Source organism: Cherax quadricarinatus, chromosome 15, assembly GCF_038502225.1.
Source record: "Cherax quadricarinatus isolate ZL_2023a chromosome 15, ASM3850222v1, whole genome shotgun sequence".
NCBI classification, from domain to species: domain Eukaryota; kingdom Metazoa; phylum Arthropoda; class Malacostraca; order Decapoda; family Parastacidae; genus Cherax; species Cherax quadricarinatus.
Window position 1 is genome coordinate 42,896,635 of NC_091306.1, and position 24,716 is coordinate 42,921,350.

Genomic DNA, 24,716 nt, shown 5'->3' on the forward strand with positions numbered 1-24,716 from the left:
GGTAGCGTACTCAGCTCACACACTGAGATCCGGAGCTCGAATCTCCTCCGGTACGGCTGGAAAACATTAGGGACGTGTTTCCATAAGACACCTGCTGTCCATGTTTACCCATCAGTGTAAAATGGGTACCTGGGTGTTAGTGGACTGGTGTGGGTCGCATCCTGGGACAGAACTGAGCTAATTAGCGGGAAATGCTCAGTATAACAAGGTGCTTCCTATATAGTAGTATGTCACTGATGTCAGCTATGGTCTGTATACCTTGTACTTGTAGTAAATAAGATATTATTATTATTATTACATCCATGGAGAAACCCTTAACGAGGCAGACTACCCTTCAAGAGAGCAAACAATGTCATTGTGTGAATTTTCAACTTCGTAAATAAACAAAAACAATAATAAAAAAAATTGAAGGAATGAATGGACGAGAAAAACTATTACGTTTGAGATTATATGTATATACTGAGAGGTAGGTGGAAATAGGGGGAGAGGAGGAGGATGGAGGGACAGGTAGCCAGGGGTGACAGTAGGACGGGAAACCTTGATGGAAAAACCTTCAGCTGTTGTATCGGAGCGGAGGTGCTCCCTGGAGACAAGGTCGCGACCTTGTTATGGGAGGTGAGATGAACGACCTTGTTATATCAGTGTTGATGGACGACCTTGTTACATAAGTGTTGTTGGACGACTTTGCTATATCAGTGTTGTTGGACGACCTTGTTATATCAGTGTTGTTGGACGACCTTGTTATATCAGTGTTGATGGACGACCTTGTTATATTAGTGTTGATGGACGACCTTGTTATATCAGTGTTGTTGGATGACCTTGTTATATCAGTGTTGTTGGAAGACTTTGTTATATCATTGTTGGAGGATATTTGTTATATCAGTGTTGTTGGACGACTTTGTTATATCATTGTTGGAGGAACCTTGTTATATCAGTGTTGATGGACGACCTTGTTATATCAGTGTTGATGGACGACCTTGTTATATCAGTGTTGATGGACGACCTTGTTATATCAGTGTTGATGGATGACCTTGTTATATCAGTGTTGATGGACGACCTTGTTATATTAGTGTTGATGGACGACCTTGTTATATCAGTGTTGATGGACGACCTTGTTATATCAGTGTTGATGGATGACCTTGTTATATCAGTGTTGTTGGAAGACTTTGTTATATCATTGTTGGAGGAACCTTGCTATATCAGTGTTGTTGGACGACCTTGTTATATTACCTGGAGTTTACCTGGAGAGAGTTCCGGGGGTCAACGCCCCCGCGGCCCGGTCTGTGACCAGGCCTCCTGGTGGATCAGAGCCTGATCAACCAGGCTGTTGCTGCTGGCTGCATGCAAACCAACGTACGAGCCACAGCCCGGCTGGTCAGGAACCGACTTTAGGTGCCTGTCCAGTGCCAGCTTGAAGACTGCCAGGGGTCTGTTGGTAATCCCCCTTATGTATGCTGGGAGGCAGTTGAACAGTCTCGGGCCCCTGACACTTATTGTATGGTCTCTCAACGTGCTAGTGACACCCCTGCTTTTCATTGGGGGGATGTTGCATCGTCTGTCAAGTCTTTTGCTTTCGTAGTGAGTGATTTTCGTGTGCAAGTTCGGTACTAGTCCCTCTAGGATTTTCCAGGTGTATATAATCATGTATCTCTCCCGCCTGCGTTCCAGGGAATACAGGTTTAGGAACCTCAAGCGCTTCCAGTAATTGAGGTGTTTTATCTCCGTTATGCGCGCCGTGAAGGTTCTCTGTACATTTTCCAGGTCAGCAATTTCACCTGCCTTGAAAGGTGCTGTTAGTGTGCAGCAATATTCCAGCCTAGATAGAACAAGTGACCTGAAGAGTGTCATCATGGGCTTGGCATCCCTAGTTTTGAAGGTTCTCATTATCCATCCTGTCATTTTTCTAGCAGATGCGATTGATACAATGTTATGGTCCTTGAAGGTGAGATCCTCCGACATGATCACTCCCAGGTCTTTGACGTTGGTGTTTCGCTCTATTTTGTGGCCAGAATTTGTTTTGTACTCTGATGAAGATGGACGACCTTGTTATATCAGTGTTGTTGGACGACTTTGTTATATCATTGTTGGAGGAACCTTGTTATATCAGTGTTGATGGATGACCTTGTTATATCATTGTTGGACGACCTTGTTATATCAGTGTTGTTGGACGACCTTGTTATATCAGTGTTGATGGACGACCTTGTTATATCAGTGTTGTTGGACGACCTTGTTATATCAGTGTTGTTGGACGACCTTGTTATATCAGTGTTATTGGACGACCTTGTTATATCAGTGTTGTTGGGCGACCTTGTTATATCATTGTTGGACGACCTTGTTATATTAGTGTTGTTGGACGACCTTGTTATATCAGTGTTGTTGGACGACACTGTTATATCAGTGTTGTTGGACGACCTTGTTATATCAGTGTTGTTGGACGACCTTGTTATATCAGTGTTGTTGGACGACCTTGTTATATCAGTGTTGTTGGACGACCTTGTTATATCAGTGTTGATGGACGACCTTGTTATATCAGTGTTGATGGACGACCTTGTTATATCATTGTTGGACGACCTTGTTATATCAGTGTTGTTGGGCAACCTTGTTATATCATTGTTGGACGACCTTGTTATATCAGTGTTGTTGGACGACCTTGTTATATCAGTGTTGTTGGGCGACCTTGTTATATCAGTGTTGTTGGGCAACCTTGTTATATCATTGTTGTTGGACGACCTTGTTATATCATTGTTGTTGGACGACCTTGTTATATCAGTGTTGTTGGACGACTTTGTTATATCAGTATTTTTGGGCGACCTTATGTCAGTATTTTGTATATTCACCTATTTATGGTTGCTGCGGTCGAGTCTTAGCTCCTGATCCCGTCTCTCAACTTGCCAGTGTGTGTGTGTGTGTGTGTGTGTGTGTGTGTGTGTGTGTGTGTGTGTGTGTGTGTGTGTGTGTGTGTGTGTGTGTGTGTGCGCTCGCGCGCGTCTGGCACAAACACACCTACTCAAGAAACCTGCTTGGAGGGTGTTCTGGGGGTCAACGCCCCCGCGGTGGATCAAGGCCTAATCAACCAGGCTGTTACTGCTGACCGCATGTAGTTCAATGTACGAACCACAGCCCGACTGATTGAGTACTAACTTAAGTATCTGCCCAGCTCCCTCTTGAAGGAAGCCAGGGGTCTATTAGTAAACAAACCAGTCGAGTCCATTAGTAGTTCCCCTTATGCATGGTGGGAGGCTGTTGAACAGTCTTGGGCCCCTGACACTGTTTTCTCTTATAGTAAGACTCTCGAAAATCATCAAATGTACTAATGGCGCTCCTACTCTTCACTGGGGGTATATTGCACCGTCTACCCGGTCTTGTGCTTTAGTAGGGAGTGATTTCCATGTGCAGATTTGGGACCAGTCCTTCTAGAATTTTCCAGGTATAGATTATGATGTACCTCTCTCGCCTGCGTTCCTGTGAGTACAGATCAAACGACTCATATTTGCCGGTGTTCTATACCATCTCGTACCCAGTCAGTAAGGAGTATCATAGGAGGCAGGTCCATCTATACCGTGTATACAACATAGAGTCCAAGTATGGGTGAGCAGAAGTGTATACAAATGGAACTATTTACAGACATTATGGTGATAATGACACAATGTGGGTTGTGGAATTTTATGTCAGAGGCTTTCGTCCATTAGAGACCTTTTCAGATCGAAAAATGTCCCTAGTGGACGAAACGTCTTCAATAAATATACCAAAACGTGCATGTTTTGCCTCTGTCTCAAGGTGGAAGGCCACAGCCATAAAGACATTCGCTGCCTGACGAGTCTTTACAGATAGTTTTAATACTGAAACTCCAAAGCCAGAAACTGGTTCATTCACAACAGCTATCAATAGCTTTGGGAAGTCAATAAAAAATGATAAAAATTTGTGGAAGCACCAGGTACTAGGATTTTTGGGTCGAGTCCTGCCTAGCTAGCCAGCTTGCAGTTCCACGATATTACTCGCAGTGATCGAACTCTCGTCTGCAGTAAACCAAACTGGTCCTGACCACCTTGGCCTAAAAAATGAGAAAAGAGATGTGAAATGAAGACACATGTTCAACAGTTAGAACACCGAGGAAACGTTTTTTTAAGAAAGTACAGTAATGTTCTTAGTTTCTATTGAGTTCCTGAGGTCTTTCCCAAATACTTGGGGACTCAAACCTGGGACCTTCTCATTCACATTCTCTCTCTCTCTCTCTCTCTCTCTCTCTCTCTCTCTCTCTCTCTCTCTCTCTCTCTCTGGAACCACTACTGACTGCGAGGTTTGCCAGACGTAGGAAGACCTACAGGTCTCGGCGCTGGTTCGAGACCAGGTGTTTAGAAATATTTATTTACGAGGCTCTCACGCCAAATAAAGTTCTCAGAATGAAAGAACTCAACGCACTGATTTCATTTGCAGTTCTGTCACACACTAACAAGAGGAAATCGTTCATATTCCAATGTTCCGTTTTTTATCCCCCCTCGTCCATCTCGTTGCCAGACGTATTACAGTTTTTAAAGTTTTTTCATATTAAATATTGTTTTCCATATGTTCAGGTAACTTAATCCTACCTAAAACTAACCTAAAATAACTTACAACACTATTTGGAGGGAAAATAGGAAGGGTTTATGAATTGCCGCTCATCGAAACGTTAAATATCTGACGTTTTAATAAGAAACGGTGACGGTGGTGTATTCCCGGCTGCCAGACGTTAATATATACCTGGGAAATACTTGAAGGCCTGGTCCCAGATCTGCACACTGCCATAACAACACACGGGAGCGAGATATATGTAAGTGCAAAATATACCCAGTGAAAAGTATGGGTGCAGTAAGCACAATAAGAGAACACTGTATCAACATCCGTGGCTCCAGACTATTCAACATCTTACTAGAAGATATCAAACATTGCTGAGACAAGTATAGAAGTCTTCAAGAGGAAACTGGGCAAGTATCTTCACCAGGTGCCAGATCAACCAGGCTGTGGTGGATATCCGAGGCATCGGGCCTCCAGCAGCCATGGGGCAGACAAGCCTGCCCCATGGCCGGGCTCCGGGAGTAGAAAAACTCTCGGAACTCATCAAAGGTATAAATAACTATACGTAATTAGAGATTAGATTAGAATAATCTATAATAAATATTTAGTCGCGATTCTCAAGGTTCTTAAAGTTCTTGAAGTTCTTAAGGTTCTTAAAGTTCTTAAAGTTCTTGAAGTTCTTAAGGTTCTTAAAGTTCTTAAAGTTCTTGAAGTTCTTAAGGTTCTTAAAGTTCTTGAATTTCCTAAGGTTCTTAAAGTTCTTGAAGTTCTTAAGGTTCTTATAGTTCTTGAAGTTCTTAAGGTTCTTAAAGTTCTTAAAGTTCTTGAAGTTCTTAAGGTTCTTAAAGTTCTTGAATTTCCTAAGGTTCTTAAAGTTCTTAAAGTCCTGGAAGTTCTTAAGGTTCTTAAAGTTCTTGAAGTTCTTAAGGTTCTTAAAGTTCTTGAAGTTCTTAAGGTTGAAGTTCTTAAGGTTCTTAAAATTCTTAAGGTTCTTAAAGTTCTTTCAGTTCTTGAAGTTCTTCAAGTTCTTAAGGTTCTTCAAGTTCAGAAAGTGAGGCAGTGTAAGACGTTGCAAGAAGAACGTAATACCTGCTGGAGGAAGAGGAGGAGGAGAGAGTTACCTAGTGTTTAGTGGCAACTCTGGTTGCTCCTCTTAACTCCCCCATCTCCTCTTCACCACCTCCTCCATCTCTTCACCACCTCCTCCTCCATCTCCTCCCACTCACCATCCACACTTCACTAACAATCAAGAGTGTGTCCTCCCTCAGTGAGTGTAGGTTTCACTAACTAGAGTGTTTGAGACACACTCAGGAAGGTAACCTTCCTGGAAACCCTTTATTGTGGCGTAAATTACGGCTGTGTGTAAATATTATGGCTCTATGTGTGTGTGTATTATGGCTCTCTGTGTGTACATTATGGCTGACTGTGTGCGTATTATGGCTCTATGTGTGTATTACGGTTCTTTGTGTGTATGTAATTAGTGAAGATGCCACCAGTGTGGAGGTAGGGTAAGGGAGGGGATAGTGAGGGAGAAGTGAGGGAGGGGAGGGCGAGAGTGATGGAGAGTGAAGGAGGAGAGAGCGAGGGAGATAAGGAGTGAAGGAAGGGGAAGTGAGGGAGGGGAGAGTAAGAGAAGGGAGGGGAAATGAGGTTAGGAGTGAGGGAGGGGAGAGTGAACGTATCGACACGCTCACTCTGGCAAATACACCACACATTCACCCTGGCAGCCCCACCGCATGTTCACCCTGGCAAGCCCACCACACGTTCACCCTGGCAACCCCACCACACGTTCACCCTGGCAACCCAACCACATACTCACCCTGGCAAACCCACCACATGTTCACCTTGGCAACCCTACCACACGCTCACCCTGGAAACCCTACCACACGGTCACCCTAGCAACCCCACCACACGTTCACCCTGGCAACCCTACCACACGTTCACCCTAGCAACCCCACCACATACTCACATTGGCAACCCCACCACACGTTTACCCTGGCAACCCCACAACACGTTCACCCTGGCAACCCTACGTTCACCCTAGTAACCTCCCCACACGTTCGCCCTAGCAGCCCTACCATATATTCACTCTGGCAACCATCCACACGTTCACCCTGTCAACCCTTCACACGTTCACCCTGGCAACCCTACTACACGTTAACCCTGGCAACTTTACCACACATTCACCCTGGCAACCCTCCGCACGTTCACCCTGGCAACCCCTCCACACGTTCACACTGGTAACCCTCACACGTTCACACCGGCAAACGTGCCACACGTTCACCCTAGCAACCCTTCCACACGTTTACCCTGGCAACCCTCACACGTTCACACTGGCAACCTTACCACACGTTCACCCTAACAACCCCTCCACACGTTCACCCTGGCAACCCTCACAAGTTCACACTGGCAACCTTACCACACGTTCACCCTAACAACCCCTCCACACGTTCACCCTGGCAACCCTCACAAGTTCACACTGGCAACCTCACCACACGTTCACCCTGGCAATCCACCACATGAACGTAACAAAGACTGGTTCATCTGGGAATTTCCGATACGGACTGAGACTTCTGGGAATTTTTTGCACCTTTATGTTTGTCTACGTGGAAGTTATTTCTCTCTCTCTCTCTTTGTCTCTCTCTGCTACTAGCAGGAAATCGAACCCCCGATACTCTAGCATGCCTTTCGAAAATCCAGTCAAAATTCCAAGACGCCTTAGTCTACTCGGCCATCAATTTCTCAAACACCAGGTCCCCAGTTAGTTGCAGTATTTTTATTTTCTGAAAACCGCTCTTTCATGCTCGTGAAGATTGGTATTCTAAATATGAGGAAAATGAAATTTGTCTTGTGGCTTTCACGGCCACGTATGTTCTCACATCAGGGGTGACATATCCAGTGGTACTTGACACCTGATGTCTGAAGCACTGATGGCCAAGTGGACTAAAGCGTCTCAGAACTTTGGCAGGCTTCTCGGGAGGTGTGCTAAAGTATCGGGGGGGGGGTTCGATTCCCGGCTAGTCGCAGTAATTTAAGAGATAGTTAATCCAGTTCTTGGAGAGATTGCAGAGATCTTCCTATCATCAGAGATCACACGGTCGACAACTCCCCAGCTGGTCGGGGAGATCACACACGGTCCGTGTCGACAACTCCCCAGCTGGTCTGGGAGATCACACACGGTCCGTGTCGACAACTCCCCAGCTGGTCTGGGAGATCACACACGGTCCGTGTCGACAACACCCTAGCTGGTATCATTCGCGATGACACTGAACCATTCCTTTTTAGTGCATTCCTTTGTGCACTGTGATTCAAAGATGGAGGAACTGGGCCCATGGCCGTGGGCAGCACTCTCCGCCTCTTCGATTACTAAAGCGGCTGATAGAAATATTCGCAGAAAGGCGACCTGATGCTGCACCATATCTCTAGGCTTCGGGATCTCCTTAAAGCTGCGAAGCGGGTAAGGCGTACATCAGTAACCTACCTGAAGAGAATACAGCATAAAAAATAGGCTTCAAAGTATGTATTTAATGTACTGAAAAAGATACTTTGTATTGACAGCCTTCTGAACCAACTTCCCTGTTCCCTTTCCTTCTGTTTCAACTGGATAAAGTAAGGAGTGAATGCTTCCGTTTGACTAGTCAATCAGAGGGTGTTCACTGCTCAGTGAAAAGATCCTGACGCCCGATTTCTCTTCTGCATAACAAGGAAATCACCAAAGATTGACAGTGAACATCCGGTTCCTGGGTAATGATATGCTGGCAGGCACAAAACAGTCCCTGTTAGTAGACCTTAATCCGATGGGGTCATAATGACAGACCATGGAACTCATCCTTAATCTCAGCCAACCGGCAAGCAATAGAGGAAAGTGAGACACCTCTAATAACAGATACATCAGCCCTGGTACCCGACAGACAGGCATCCGTAGTAGAGTAACTTAAGACATCAGGTCGACGGCTAGCTCAACTCGTAGAGAGCCGTCGATCTGGGTTTGAATCCTGCTACCTGCGATATTTCGTCGCAAATGCTTTCGCTTGTTTCTGCGAGGGACACTGAATACAGTACCGCTTATGAGGCCAGAGCATACAGGAGGAGAATAAAAGAAATATCTGTAAATCATGCTTGAGGCTCCCTGTGTGCTCGGCGTTAGGAAACACATCGCATGCAGTCCAGCACCCATATATATATATATATATATTTATATATATATATATATATATATATATATATATATATATATATATATATATATATATATATATATATATATATATATATATTTGTGTGTGTGTGTGTGTGTGTGTGTGTGTGTGTGTGTGTGTGTGTGTGTGTGTGTGTGTGTGTGTGTGTGTGTGTGTGTGTGTGTGCGTGTGCATGTGTTCCTGCATATATATGTATAAAAGATGGGTCGGTAGAGGAACGTCTAAACAACCTCAAGGAGAAAACTATTTTTCCTCGAAGCAATTTCGTATTCTTCTCCGAGGCTGAGGGTCCCCACATTTGCACACCCACAAAACCACTCGTTCCTCTAATAATGTCGGTAGAATTACTGACAATATGTTAGGTAAAAGGACACAATTGCAACTAATGTGACATTTTATTGTGGCAACGTTTCGCTCTCCAGGAGCTTTATCAAGTCTTTACCCGTTCGTGAGTGCATTAATATATATATATATATATATATATATATATATATATATATATATATATATATATATATATATATATATATATATATATATATATATATATATATATTTGTCTTTGGCAGTCATATGTGACAAAGCAGGAAGAGGGAGGTGTGGGTCTCCACTTACCTGCTTAGGGAAGCCTCCAGGAATCATGAATGGCTTATATTACACAGGTATCAAAAAAAAAAAAAAAAGGTTGACTCTATCCAAGCGATTTGCCTTGGTTAAGTTTGAAATATTTAGGTCACAATGAAAGGTCAGGTTGCCAGCCACCTCCTGCTTTGATCTATGCCACGCTTCCAAAAGTTTGCGTTTGATTTTTTTTTTTTTTTTAAGTTGGTCTCTGGTTTGAGTTACTTTGTTTTGCGGGTGAGATGAGGGGAGATAGAAAGAGGTATTCTGGTGAGTAATTCCGCTGGTGTAGGAATAACCAAGGCTCAGCTGCCGCCTGGAACGTCCGACGACAATCCACTTGTGATTCATGCTGCCGCCTCTGGGGTATTTCCTGGCTGGGTGGCGCAATTCTCTCAAATCAGACTCATGCTTGCGTTCAATAATTACTGCACCGCTCGCAAAAAAAAAAATATATTCAAGGGATTAAACATTTCTAATTAGCCTTCTAGGAGGTTAGTCGTAATGAAAAAAAAAATAATCGAATGTCATGTGCGAGGAACGAATTTGAAGACATCCGCAAATTGCACAATAGTGTGCATAGCGTTGAAATGTGATAGTAATGCCTTCCAAGGTCGCCTACACACAGAGAGAGAGAGAGAGAAAACGGACGCCAGGACCACCACTACCACTGACTCTCAGTGGTTGCACCACCACCTGCGCTTGGTATTTCCACCACTAGTTATGCAAAAACGCTCATACACGCACTCACTGTTCTTTTTCTTTTTACACGTGACGATCCAGGTTATCAACTGGTTATTTCATCATTTTGAGAGGCATTATCTGAGTGCCACTTCCGGTGGGGAGAGTGGTGGCAGCGGTGGGAATCCTAGGCTTGATATAGCTGTCAGCGGCACCTGCTGCCCCGGTACCTGCTGACACCCCTCCCCCCCCAATCTACTGGATGTGTGATGCTCGCTCTAACCTCACCATTATGTAATAACTTGTTAAATAACGACCAGCCACGCCCAAAAATAACTTGTGGGGTAGTATGTTATGTGTATATTACAATTTTATATTTAAATAAGCGAAATATTCCCGACGACCCTCTTGACCCCTTCATTCAGTTTTCCAAGTCTAGCTCCGTATAACCCTAACGGGTTTAGAGCGTTCTCGTGAATATAAAAATATTTTTTTCTGAAAGTTATTTTTTTTCATCTTAAATCCAAGGAAGTTAAGAATTTCGGTTTACTGAACAAAATTATGAAGTTCAGTTTGTAACTCTGTACATATATTTTTGCACCGTAATTTGACAGTGTAACATCTCTCTCCACGCTGTTACACTGCCAGGAGAAGTGTTAGTTTGTGCGGAGAACAATGTTTGGACACATGGAAAAGAAGCCTGGGACTGATATCTAGCGTAAGTGCGCAATACTAACAGGCTGTCGGGAATTTTTATTTCTCACGACCTGTGAAAACTGAGTGTCCAGGAGCTAGTGTTGTGGTTAAGTCGTGATGAACTGTCTTCATATAATTTCAGAATTAGTCGAATAATTAGTGTCCGAGTTCCTGTGGTATGTCTGGAAGCTTCACTCATTATTATTGCTACTACTACTACTACTTCTACTACTACTACTACGACTACTACTACTACTACTACTACTACTACTACTACTACTACTACTACTACTACTACTACTACTGCTGCTACTGCTACTACTACTGCTACTACTACTATTACTGCTACTACTACTGCTGCTGCTGCTGCTGCTACTGCTACTACTACTACTACTACTACTACAACTACTACTACCAATGAGGAATAGGAGGTGCTCTGTGTAGCATACTGACGCTAAAACCTTATGTAGCTTTAAAAATAGGTTAGGCAAGAGTACGAGTGGGTGGCATTGACCAGTAGGCCTGCTGCAGTGCTCCTTTCTTAAAGATGGGCAGGGTGCCTCCAGTACGTGAGATCGAGAAAATTTCAAGGTAATCAGCGCCCTTGAAGGGTATCTCATTAAGTATCGAGAAGGTGAAGTTAACGATCCTTGAGTCTGTCATGTTCAGAGGTATTGAAAAGGTACATAGAGACTGTGAAACGCTAGCAACAACAGTCAAGTTGGTCAAGGAAGTCTCGCCTCACTGAGCTTCAAGTCACAGGTATGAATGGAGTGGGACCAGGACGAGGGAACACTGCGGGCTACAAGGACCCAGGTGAAGGGAATTCAGTGGAGTCGAAAAAGTGCAGGAAACAAACGTCTTCTCGGCGAGTCTTATGAGCGAAACGTGCAAGTAAAGGAAGTACTGGACGAAAGCTTCAGTTTAATAATGCTTTATAGGAGAGGCCCAGAAGCTAGAGCTCGATCCATAAATCACAGGTAGGTGAGCAACACACACACATACATACACACACACACACACACACAGTCAGTAAGTGGAATAGTTTGGGAAGCGATGTAGTGGAGGCAGGATCCATACATAGCTTTAAGCAGAGGTATGATAAAGCTCACGGCTCAGGGAGAGTGGCCTAGTAGCGATCAGTGAAGAGGCGGGGCCAGGAGCTCGGACTCGACCCCCGCAACCTCAACTAGGTGAGTACAACTAGGTGAGTACACACACACACACACACACAGCTAGAGCTCGACCACCACTCGACTAGGTAATTACAACTAGGACTACACACACACACACACACACACACAGGAAAGCATATACGACAGGCCTAGTGTTTGATCGACATGTGCCTAGTACAAAATGGTAACTAACACACACACACACACACACACACACACACACACACACACACAAACACACAGGAAACGGGGCGAAGTCTGGGGGGGGGTGTTAGGGGGGGAATATAAGCTACAAACCCAACTTAAGGAGGATGTTGAGGTGAGTATAACATCGAATACATCAACTGATGCGCATGACATCACCAGATTTACATCAACCAAGCAATTTCTACATCAAATGCTCGACTTGCCAACCTAAGATTACCTTTGATGAACCATAACCGACTCATACACAGCCATATATAGGCATGTGTCAGACCCATCATGGAGTATGCAGCGTGGAGCCCGACCCTGATTAAGCGTGCACACAAACTAGAGAAAGTGCAGAGGCTTGCAATGAGAATGGTCCCGGATCTAAGGGAAATAAGCTAAAATCTGGTTTACAAAGAAAGGTGATCAAGAACTAAGACATATTTATTAGATTCTTATCATGACTGATTGACCGATTACATCGACTCCAGGCTGGGGGACTGATTACCTCAATCTCCTCCTGACCTTCACTATTCTTCTTTGTATTGGACTGATGAAGCCACTGTTTGGCGAAACGTTTCCACAATAAAGATACCAAAGCGTTACACATGTTGCAAATTTATATTTACTGAAGAATCCTAGTGTTTGATCGCGTGTTTTCTTAAACCAATTTTTCGGTATCTATTACCAAGGTTTATACCAAACAAAAAACACTAAACCTGATTATTGTAGAGAATAGAATATCCAGGAGTGACCAGATTACAATATATAGCAGGTTTATGGGGTTCGAGAGCCGACAAAGGAAGATTCTTTGAAGGACAGGAAGCGTAAACAAGGAGGGGCTAGACGATGCTAGAGAAGGAAATAAACCACAGAGATAACAGAAAATAATTCTTATGTCGTAGAAAGGTCAGAAAGTGCAAGCAGACTTTATGCACAGCTTTGAGAATGGATACGAATGAGTAAACCCGCCCAATGTCAGTTAAGAGGTAGGGAAAGAAGCTTAGGCCTGACCACAGGTGAGTACACACACACACACACACACACACACACACACACACACACACACACACACACACACACACACACACACACACACACACAAAATAAAAGCCAAGTCTCTATTGACAAGTGCCTTGGGCAACAACTAATTAATAAAAATCCACTCCAGAGAATATTCAAGTTAGTTATTATGAAAAATAATGACAACAAAAACTAAACATATAATATATATATATTATATGTACTTAGGGTCAAATATATATATATTATATGTAGGTACATGATTTAATAGTTTTCCGCATAGCGTCTAGCTTCAACTTGGTGTTTTTATCCAACGGTCAGTTCCCGGAAAGTTTATTCCTCATCTCGCTACAATTTCCTAGAGTGGTGGTGGCAGCCTCCCCCGCACCCCAGCAAACATCAGGATCTTCACTTCTGCGAACCGTTCCCGTGGTTGCAAAGTTGCAGGAATATTGCTAAACCGCTGAGCCGTGCGGCACGTGTGGGTGTGTGTGTGTGTGTGTGGGGGTCAGCTGACGTAGTCTATCTTCAGTTTAACTTCGTCTCTCTTATCTCCTTTCTTTGTAGTTTGTCATTTAACTGTTCCTCCCTTGCGGGCTATTTTCATCCACCCGTCTGTTTTGTATGGAAAGATGGTAGGATTGTTAAGTTAAATGAACTATGGCGAAGAGCTTAGCAAGGAGGCGAGTATTTTGAGTCATTCATTGTGCAACACATTGCTCACCCCGCCCTTGTGAAGGGTCCGGTTGCTTCCCGCATACGTGTGTGAAAAGAAAACGGAGTGCATGCCCTTACTGTGGTTCATTCTTAGCTTGCTTGGCCGAGCGCATTGCAGCTCCTGCACCCGAGGTAGTCGATACCCTGATACCTCCTCCTCCGTGGATACTTGCCCAGTGAACTTCTCAGTGCCCAGTGAGTGTGCTAGGAAGATTTGGCGTAGTGGTGTGGGACTGTGGTTTAAATTGATACTGTGAGTGTATGTGTGCGATCAACCTTGCGTTCCCTACATCACCTACGATACCCAGTTAGTGAAGTGCGCTACAGGCTTGTGTTGATCTTGATGCATGGCTACGAGGCCAACCCATCGTATTCCCCTGACTTGATCACGGGGAAGAACTGGTATAGTTGGCTTTTCGGGAAAGAAGCTTACTATACCGACCCACCAAGTCTGCCTGACGACGGCATGAAGCTAAGAGAGGTAAGAGTTTGTTGACGTGTGTGTGTGTACTCACCTATATGTGGTTGCAATGGTCAAGTCATAGCTCCTGGCCCCGTGTGTGTGTGTGTGTGCTTGTTTATCTGTTGGGCTACTACAGAACCCTTGCTTGAGGCTAGACTTGAGTGGTGAGCACTCTTCTCACTCACTGCGTTCCAAACTAAATAACCCCACTCACTCGAAACCCGTTGCTACCTCCATTTTTCTAGTTCACTGGAGTATTCAGTTTGTGTCCATTCGCCCTGATCCCTGTGTGTGTGTGTGTGTGTGTGTGTGTGTGTGTGTGTGTGTGTGTGTGTGTGTGTACGCACCTAATTGTACTCACCTAATTGTGGTTGCAGGGGTCAAGACTCAGCTCCTGGCCCCGCCTCTTCACTGATCGCTACTGAGTCCTCTCTCTCTCTGCTTCCTGAGCTTTGTCATACCTCTTCTTAAAACTATGTATGGTTCCTGCCTCCACTACTTCACTTGCTAGGCTATTCCACTTGCTGACAGCTCTATGACTGAAGAAATACTTCCTAACGTCCCTGTGACTCGTCTGAGTCTTCAGCTTCCAGTTGTGACCCCTTGTCCCTGTGTCCCCTCTCTGGAACATGTCAGTGGCCAGGCTTCAAACACCTTTTATTGTACAGTAATAAAGGAATGGAACAGACTGCCTGCACATGTCAAAGCCAGTCATAGCATGAACCAGTTCAAGAAGAGTTCCAAAAAGTGTCTGATGAATGTAGCTACAGAAAGGGAGGGGAATGATTTTCTATTTTTTAGCTAACATACGTGTAAATTTTACCGTATTCCTAGTAATGACCCTCGTATTGTAGATAGTCTTAATGACCCTCGTGTAGTAGATAATCTTAATGACCCTCGTATTGTAGATAGTCTTAATGACCCTCGTGTAGTAGATAGTCTTAATGACCCTCGTGTAGTAGATAGTCTTAATGACCCTCGTGTAGTAGATAGTCTTAATGACCCTCGTGTAGTAGATAGTCTTAATGACCTTCGTGTAGTAGATAGTCTCTTTAGTATGATAATAAGATGTTATCTTCATTGTAGAATAATAAGAAAATATTATAACCTTTATATTATAATAATAAGGTAAAAGGACCCCAATGGAAATAAGTCACTCTGTCTGACTTTTTTGGGTTATCCCAGGTTCTCTACACATATGCTGGTATGTATGATAATTCTATGTAACTGTATTTGTGTATGCCTGAATAAACTTACTTACTTACTTACTTAATCTCTGTCCACCTTGTCTATTCCCCGCAGTATCTTGTATGTCGTTATCATGTCTCCCCTGACCCTTCTGTCCTCCAGTGTCGTCAGTCCGATTTCCCTTAACCTTTCCTCGTACGACATTCCCTTGAGCTCTGGGACTAGCCTTGTTGCAAACCTTTGTACTTTCTCTAACTTCTTGACGTGTGTGTGTGTGTGTGTGTGTGTGTGTGTGTGTGTGTGTGTGTGTGTGTGTGTGTGTGTGTGTGTGTGTGTGTGTGTGTGTGTGTGTGTGTGGAGGGGGCTGCATGATTTCACATAATTAATCCGTGTTAAGGGTACTTAGGGTCAAATTTCTTGCAGTTATTTGAAAACTGACACCATGCAAGCTGTCCTATAATGACTCACATTACTCGCTGTTACAGAACATTCTCAACTTTATTGAACTCGTATCAGTTAAGAGTGTTATTTTGCTTAGTTTACAGTTAACACGGGAGTCCTGACTACTACTTAATACTGGAATGTAATCTAAAATTAAAATACTTAATACTGGAATACACTTCCGCTTATCTGTAAATCGTGTAAATACTCTGTAAATCGTAAATCTAAAATTAAAATACATGTAAATTTAACACTTCCGCTTGTTATCTGTAAATCTGAGAATATTTACCTTGTAAATATGAGTGAACAAACTTGTACATATGTGTGCATTTAACTTGTAAATTTTGTGTGTATTCCACGTTAAGAAAAGAATATTTAGAGCAAGATCTGCGCGTGACTTATGTTAACTAATATACAGACTGTGATTATCGTGTTAACATTTAGCTGAGAATTGAATGTTAAAATATTAACCTCGTGATCTTTTGCTGACGCATTGATCACTTGCAAATCAAGTTTCTGCAACACTGAGCCTCGGGCCACATGTCCCTGGGGGGGGGATACCTGGACCATTCTTGGTCCCAGACCAGGTCTCTTAGTGGATCACTGCCTGATGAACCTGGTTGTTACTGCTGGCCGCATGCAGTCCGACGTACGAACCACAGCACGGCTGATCAGAGCTGATTTGAAGTTATTTATCTGGGTCCCTCGTAAAGAGAACCAAGCATCTGTTGGTGATCCCTCTTATGCATGACGGGAGGCTCTATTGTCTCTCACCTTATGTTGATATAACGCCAAATTGACGGTGACTATACAGTGCCAAACTGCGTTATGATACGGTGACTATACAGTGCCAAACTGCATTATGATACGGTGACTATACAGTGCCAAACTGCATTATGATCAACATAACACTTGACTTAAATACTATGCTATATTTTACTCCGTATTATTATTCTTATTATTATTATTATTATTATTATTGCTGCCCCGAGGCCAGCTGTGAACCTGCACTTCGTAAGGAAAACTCAAGAAACTGGAGAAAGTGCAGAGATTTACAACGGTACTAGTCCCAGAGCTAAAAGGAATGAGTTTTGAGGAGAGACTAAAAGAACTGAACCTGATATGATAAAATACCCAGGAAAGACATGATAACCAGGTACAAAATTCTCAGAGGACCTGATAGGGTTCACAGGGATGGTCTGTTTGAGAGGCCGAAAACGTGTACACAAGAACACAGTTGGAGTACTATATAATTCTTAGGAGTTTAGCGTTTTCCCGTAAGTCTTATAAATAGCGCGGTTAGAAGCTAAAGATATACAGAAGTAACAGTCAGAAGGTATTTTGCATGCGTGAGAGTGTTGGGGAAGTGGACTGTCCGGGAGGTGGTGGTAGTGGGAGCAGTATTCGTACACTGTGTTAAGGATAGGTGTGGTAGGGCACACCAGGCCTTATAAGACAGAGTAAACTAGGCAACGGTAAGTTATCAGGCGGGGGCAGGTGCAGAGATTCAACCCCTGCAACCGCAAATAGGCGAGAGCACACACACACACACACACACACACACACACACACACACACACACACACACACACACACACACACACACACACACACACACACACACACGTACGTCATCCCTCACGTGCGCCCACCCGAGCATCTACACAGCACACTCAACATAGATAAAGGATAGGGGGATGGGTTGCGTCATAGAGGACAGGGGGACGGGTTGCGTCATGAGGACAGGGTGACGGGTTGCGTCATAGAGGACAGGGATACGGGTTGTGTCATAGAGGACAAGGGAACAAGCTGCGTCACAGAGGACAGGGGGACGGGTTGCGTCACAGAGGACAGGGTGACGGGTTGCGTCATAGAGGACAGGGATACGGGTTGTGTCACAGAGGACAAGGGAACAAGCTGCGTCACAGAGGACAGGGGGACGGGTTGCGTCACAGAGGACAAGGGGACAAGCTGCGTCATAGAGGACAGAGACACGGACTGTGTCACAGAGGACAGGTAGATGGGTTGCGTCGCATTAATAAGCCAACTGCCGTAACTTATACGTTTTCCTGACGATCAACATAGCACATCAGTGTCCACCGACACGTATTACACTAGGAAAATGTTGAACCTGCTTCCACTACCTGACTGTTGAGTGTGTGTGTGTGTGTGTGTGTGTGTGTGTGTGTGTGTGTGTGTGTGTGTGTGTGTGTGTGTGTGTGTGTGTGTGTGTGTGTGTGTGTCGTGCCGAATTGATAAAACTCGATTTTGGCTTAAATACCAACGCTTTTCTTGCCGAATAAGGCAAGCGAAAATTTGCGTATGCAATAATTTCTCAAAAATCATTCTGAACCTAACGAAAAAAAGTATTTCATTGTGTTTATTTATTATTAAATTATTGTAAACTTATCTAAAATATATTTAGTTGGATTAGACTAAATTAAATTGCGCTTGTTATAATAAGGTTAGGCAAGTTTCCTAAGGTTCTTTTGGTACAAAAATATTAATTTTTATATTAACATAATTGAAAAAAAAATATATCTTTAAACGTATAAGGGAAATTTTTAGAAAGGGCTTAATTTTAAATAAGCTCTTTCTAATTGGCCAATTTTACCTATTCAGCACGACATTTATATATATATATATATATATATATATATATATATATATATATATATATATATATATATATAGAGAGAGAGAGAGAGAGAGAGAGAGAGTGAAAACACACACACCCACACACACACACACACACACACACACACACACACACATACACACACAGACACACACATACACACACATACACATACACACACACACACACACACACACACACACACACACACACACACACACACACACACACACACACACACAGGATGTTCCAGAGACTGGACACAGTAACAAGGGGACACAGTTGGAAGTTGAAGACAGATGAATCACAGGGATGTTAGGAAGTATTTCTTCAGCCACAGAGTAGTCAGTAAGTGGAATAGTTTGGGAAGCGAAGTAGTGGAGGCAGAATCCATACATAGCTTAAAGCAGAGGTATGATAAAGCTCACGGTTCAGAGAGAGTGACCTAGTAGCGATCAGTGAAGAGGAGGGGCCAGGAGCTCGGACTCGACCCCCGCAACCTCAACTAGGTGAGTACACACACACTCTCTCTCACACACACACACACACACACACACACACACACACACACACACACACACACACACACGCACACACACACAGAAGGCACCACTGTCGTAGCTGGCTCCTCCACACGTCATGACGAGCAGTAATCCTCTCATCGAAATTCCGAACACGCGTCATTCAAGGCAAGGAAAAAAAGATTTTTGAAAATTTTAATGGGGAATGGGTGAATGAGGCTTGAAAATGGTTTTTAGCTGGGGAAGTTTGTAGGCCTAGTGAATATGGAAAGATTTTAAAAAAAAAAAAATGGTGATATAAGTAAAGAATCATTACGGTGAAATTCTGTGTATCAGAGTGTATGTTGGTGATTTTGCAGGCTTTGATCCTTAGCATTTGTCCCGGAATCTTAACTTTCTGTTGGCCGACTTAATCTGGGGCTGTTTATGATTATTGTACTGCGCCACATTTACTCTGAGTGAAGATAGCGCAGCCAGTGCAATGGCTCACGTTTTGGCACAAACACTTGACACTTTCTTGGCGATATCTGTTCTATTCTTGTATGACTCATACGTGTTTAGTGCTTCTTTACGAATAATATTCATATAATAATAATAATGTCATAACAATAATAATAATCTATAATAATAAGTTTTGCTATATACAGGCAGAATCTATAAATGTAATTATGCAATTGCAGAAAAAATCATATTTGAAAAAGAAATAGACACGATCCTTGCAACGTGATTATATTATTCATAAATTTCGGTGATAATAATTCCTTATTCATGAACCATAACACCGCATTGTTGTGCTGGGTCGTACATTCATCCTCCCTTGACATTTTACATTGTTTCACCTCTCTGGGAACTGCTACTCCAGCCTTAATGTTACACACTTACAGGTAAACTAAACCACAGATGGCTACGCACTATCGTCTCTACCCTTCTGTTTCCCTGGGCGTTACATGACCTCAACCCTTCCTCTAACCAACCTATTCTTTCTCTATCCCCACTTCCCCACTCACCCCTTCTTGGGGTCTTCCCTAGAATCTATCACATGACCTCTGTGGGTTCAGTGTTTTCTCATGCTTCATATCCACCACGTCTATCATATCCACCAACTTCGAGAAGTATAATCCTCATCCTGGGGAGTTATACTTGAAGCGCCATGCCCATATGTGTCAGCGCCTGGGGAAGGGGAGGTAATCAGGTCTGATCTTAGTAGGGTAGCTCTAGTTCCTTGCATGAGCCTCAAGGCGCCTCCTTCCCTCGGTCAGATGACCGAGATCTTAGTCATATGGCGGGTCATCATATGACTAAGACCCACGTTAAGAAACACTTCTCCTGTTTCCTGACGAATCTTACCTAAGATAACCTCTTCAAGGGAGGCCATTTGTCAGTATTCTACATAGGTGAACTCAGAATTAACCACCAGAGGTGAACTTAGGATTAACCCCCAGAGGAAAGCAAAGGATTAACCACCAAAGGTGAGTGGGCGAGGATGAGGTAGTATTGAAGGCCAATGGTGAGGTGGAGGGATGGGTTATGAGGAGGCTTAGATAAAGCCTTCGACAATTGGCAATAGGCATTACGAGAGTGATATAAAGTTTGTATGATACTAGAGAGGGGGAGGGATGATGGCTGGTGGTTTTGTGTTAGTCAGTAGAAATGGGAGAAAGTCTCCTGACGCAGCTCTTAGTCATATGATGACCAGCTTACTGGTGGAGTTTTTTTTTGTCACTTGACCCGAGGCTCACTGCTGGCTTGCCCATCAACCCCCGTGAATATATATCACATATTTTCATCTGGACGTTTGACATTTGTGTGTCGGGGGAAGCGGCGGAGGATTCTGTGCGAGCGGGTTAGACAGGGGGGTAAGAGGGATGGGGTAGGGCACGCGTTGCAACACCGGAAGCATGACGGAGTTGGTAGCAATGGAATATGACTCCTGCTGTCGCTGAGCTGCCCTTGTACTAATGAATCTTCCTCTTTGTTTTCCACAGGGAGGGTACGGCACGATGGGGAGCAGCTCACAGTACTGCCTACGCTGGAACAACCATCGCAATAACCTGCTGGCGGCCTTCGACCAGCTGCTACACGTGGAGGCCTTCACCGACGTAACTCTGGCTTGTGAAGAGGGTGTCACCCTGCATGCCCATCGCCTGGTTCTAGCCGCATGTTCCTCATATTTCCAGGCGCTCTTCGTCAACGCCCGCGCCGCAAACCATCCAATCGTGGTGCTGAAAGACGTGCGGGCGTGCGACATGCGCGCCCTTTTAGAGTACATGTACCGAGGTGAGGTCAACGTGGAGCACGACCACCTGCAGAGCCTCCTGAGGGTCGCTGAGAGCCTCAAGGTCAAAGGCCTAGTAGAGGAGTTAGGCAACGATGCGGCCTCTCGGAGACCACCCTCCCCACACGAAGCCACCCGCCCACCCACTACACCTGTGGACAGCCGCGCCCACCAGGATCTACCGCGATCTAGACCAGAGCCGCCCACCTCTACTGCACCGCCTTCGTCTATCTCTGCCCACGAACATGTCCGTCTATCTTCCCCTACACCTCCCCTGTACCCTCTACCACCGCCAGGAATGCCTCCACATCGCTCACACCATCGCTCAGACCACAGAGACCACCGGCCAGACCATAGAGACATCCGCGAACTAGACCTCCGCGAGAGCCGCGACCTCCGTGATATAAGAGAACATTTACGAGACCACTTACGAGATCACAGGGAGAGCCACGAGCCTCGAGACGTGCATACACCGGGAAGCCTGGACTCTGAACCCCGGCAGACACACTCTCTAGCGCCCCCTGTATCCCACCTCTCCCAACCGTGCCCAGATTCACCCCCACACAAACGTAAGCGCCTTTCCATGATGGCCGACCCCATGCTATCGCCGACGCCGATCCTACGCACGGCCCTGGGGCACACCCATGGGTTCCCTGGACCCGACATGAGTTCCCTGGTATCTCTGGCCTCCTCCATGATGCCCTTGCCCGGTCTCCTTAGCTCACACGTGCCCCATCTCCTCTCACACGACCATCGCGATCATATCGAGGTAAGTCCATCAATCATGGGTTCGAGTCCTTGGCTAGTCGCAGTGCTGTTATATATATATATATATATATATATATATATATATATATATATATATATATATATATATATCCAGGGAGAAGGAAGACTCTAGAAGCCTCAGAGGAAAAAATTATATGACTTAAAAGAAAAAAAATACGTTTTTGCCTATATAATATGTTGACCTTGTGTCAGAGAGCCGCCGCCCTCTGCCATCTTCAGGAAGGCAGCCTTACCTACCCACTCTCCACTCATACATGAAAATTGTAGTAGTGACTACTATTACTTCTATCGTAGCCAAACAATAGCAAGTCTCTTACCTGGTTACCTGGAGGTTATTCCGGGGATCAACGCCCCCGCGGCCTGGTCCATGATCAGGCCTCTTGTCTTTCTTTAAAACGAATACGAGAATTCACTCTACCTTATTCTATCACCTGTTCATGGCGGTACAAAGGTTCCACCCACTAGGGCTTTTTCGAGTTTTAATTAACCATTGATACATAAACCTCACCTTTGACGAGTTTCCAGTGTCTTCCTACTCCCTCAGCCCGGCCCTGGGCCAGGCTTGTTTCTTGCTTGCCTGGTCAACCAGGCTGTTTGTACCTAGCGGCTCACATAACCATATATATATGGATATGCATATTTTTATACATAGGACAACAAGTGTTGCAGTTATGCTATTAATGTGTTTTACCTGCGGCAGACCGCAGGCAGGTACACATAAGTACAGTTATTATACATAGTAACATATGTGTAAATTACCTAGAATAACACCCCAAAAAAGTCAGACATGACTTATTTTCCTGGTTATACCAATACAGCAGTGTAGGGTATAGCATATATATTTTTAGACACCACCAATGTGGTGGGTATATACTGTATAATAGTGAATCTTTGATCTAGATGGATTGGTCTACCTGGAGGTTATTCCGGGGATCAACGCCCCCGCGGCCCGGTCCACGACCAGGCCTCCTGGTGGATCAGGGCCTGATCAACCAGGCTGTTATTGCTGGCCGCATGCAGTCCAACGTACGAACCACAGCCCGGTGGTGATAAATATTGAAGGAGAGAGAGAGAGAGAGAGGCAGCTGGCGGAACAGGCTAAGAGCGGGACAACTTGATTAGGATACACAAATAACCCACACATAGAAGAGAGGAGCTTACAACGACGTTTCGGTCCGACTTGGACCATTTACAAAGACACACACGAGAAGGGTATATATAGGCAGGAAGTAGTAGTAGTAGTAGTGGAGGTGGAAATAGTAGTGGGGAAGTAAGGAGGAGGAGCCAGTTCCAGTCACCGTATTGTGCCTTTTTTGTTATTGATTAGGATCTTAAGTGAGCGAAACGTTGCCGTCTGTCCTGTAAAGTGTCTTTACACTGATTTCATTGGTTGAAACAAATGCGTTGTGTAGTGATGTAAGTGTTACGGTGGCCCGGTGGCCTGGTGGCTAAAGCTCCCGCTTCACACACGGAGGGCCCGGGTTCGATTCCCGGCGGGTGGAAACATTTCAGCGAGTTTCTTTACACCTGTTTCCCTGTTCACCTACCAGCAAATAGGTACCTGGGTGTTAGTCGACTGGTGTGGGTGGCATCCTGGGGGACAAGATTGAGGACCACAATGGAAATAAGTTAGACAGTCCTTGATGACGCACTGACTTTCTAGGGTTATCCTGGGTGGCTAACCCTCCATGGTTAAAAATCCGAACGAAATCTTATCTTATCTTATCTTATTTCAGGCTCAGTATGGCATCAGCACCAAGAAGGAGCTGCACGACGATGAGTCGCGATCATTCTCAGACATATCACGAGAGGACGACCAGGACAAGATCAAGCTGGAGTCTGTAAGTACACACAACGACTCATTACTTTGACACTTTGAGGCCATGAACTAATTCAAGGCTTCCCAAAGAGAGTATGTCCGTACTCGCCTAATCTATATTTTATTACAGGGGTCGCATCACAGCTCCTGGCCCCGTCTCTTCACTGGTCGCTACTATGTCTACTCTTTCCTGGCTTCAAAAGACTTATTGCACTTCTTAATTAAAGCTATGTATAGATCCTGCCCCTCTACCACTTCACTTTTCAGGTTGTTCCACTTCCTGACAACTCGTGAGGCTGAAGAAATACTTCCCAATATCCCTATGACTCGCCCTCTCAAACATTTTGTTCCTATTCACCTTGTCGGTTCCTCTCACTATTTTATACATTATCACATCACCCCTAACCCTCCCGTCCTTCAGTGTCATCAGATTGAGTTTCCTAGACCTCTCCTCATAGGACATACTCTTTAACTCCGGGACTAATCTTGTTGCAAACCTGTGCATTTCCTCCAGTTATTTGACGTGCTTGACCTACTTGACTTGACCATTTGTGGATTCCATACTGGTGCTACATACTCCAGTATGAGCCTGATGTACACAGTGTCGTGAATGACTCCTTTAATGTCGAAAAGTTATTCTTAGAATTGTTAGATGTGCATTTGCTGCAGCAGTTATTTGGTTGAGATGTACCTAAAGTGATATGCTCAGAATGATACTAATTCCAAGGTC

The 24,716-nt window shown here is 44.4% G+C and overlaps 1 protein-coding gene across 5 annotated transcripts in view; it reads left to right on the forward strand.

Moving 5' to 3' along the window:
• The window catches only part of LOC128703314 (protein bric-a-brac 2), a 187,834-nt gene that overhangs the window by 156,764 nt on the left and 6,354 nt on the right, over positions 1–24,716 (forward strand). For 3 of the 5 annotated variants that reach the window (XM_053797930.2, XM_053797931.2, XM_070085315.1), the window contains 2 exons: positions 21,089–22,147; positions 23,904–24,008. In XM_053797930.2, the coding sequence (XP_053653905.1) occupies positions 21,089–22,147; positions 23,904–24,008 (1,164 nt within the window). Of the gene's footprint in view, positions 1–13,900; positions 14,334–21,088; positions 22,148–23,903; positions 24,009–24,716 lie in introns of those variants that run through there. The other 2 variants (XM_053797933.2, XM_053797929.2) reach the window with 2 other exon arrangements.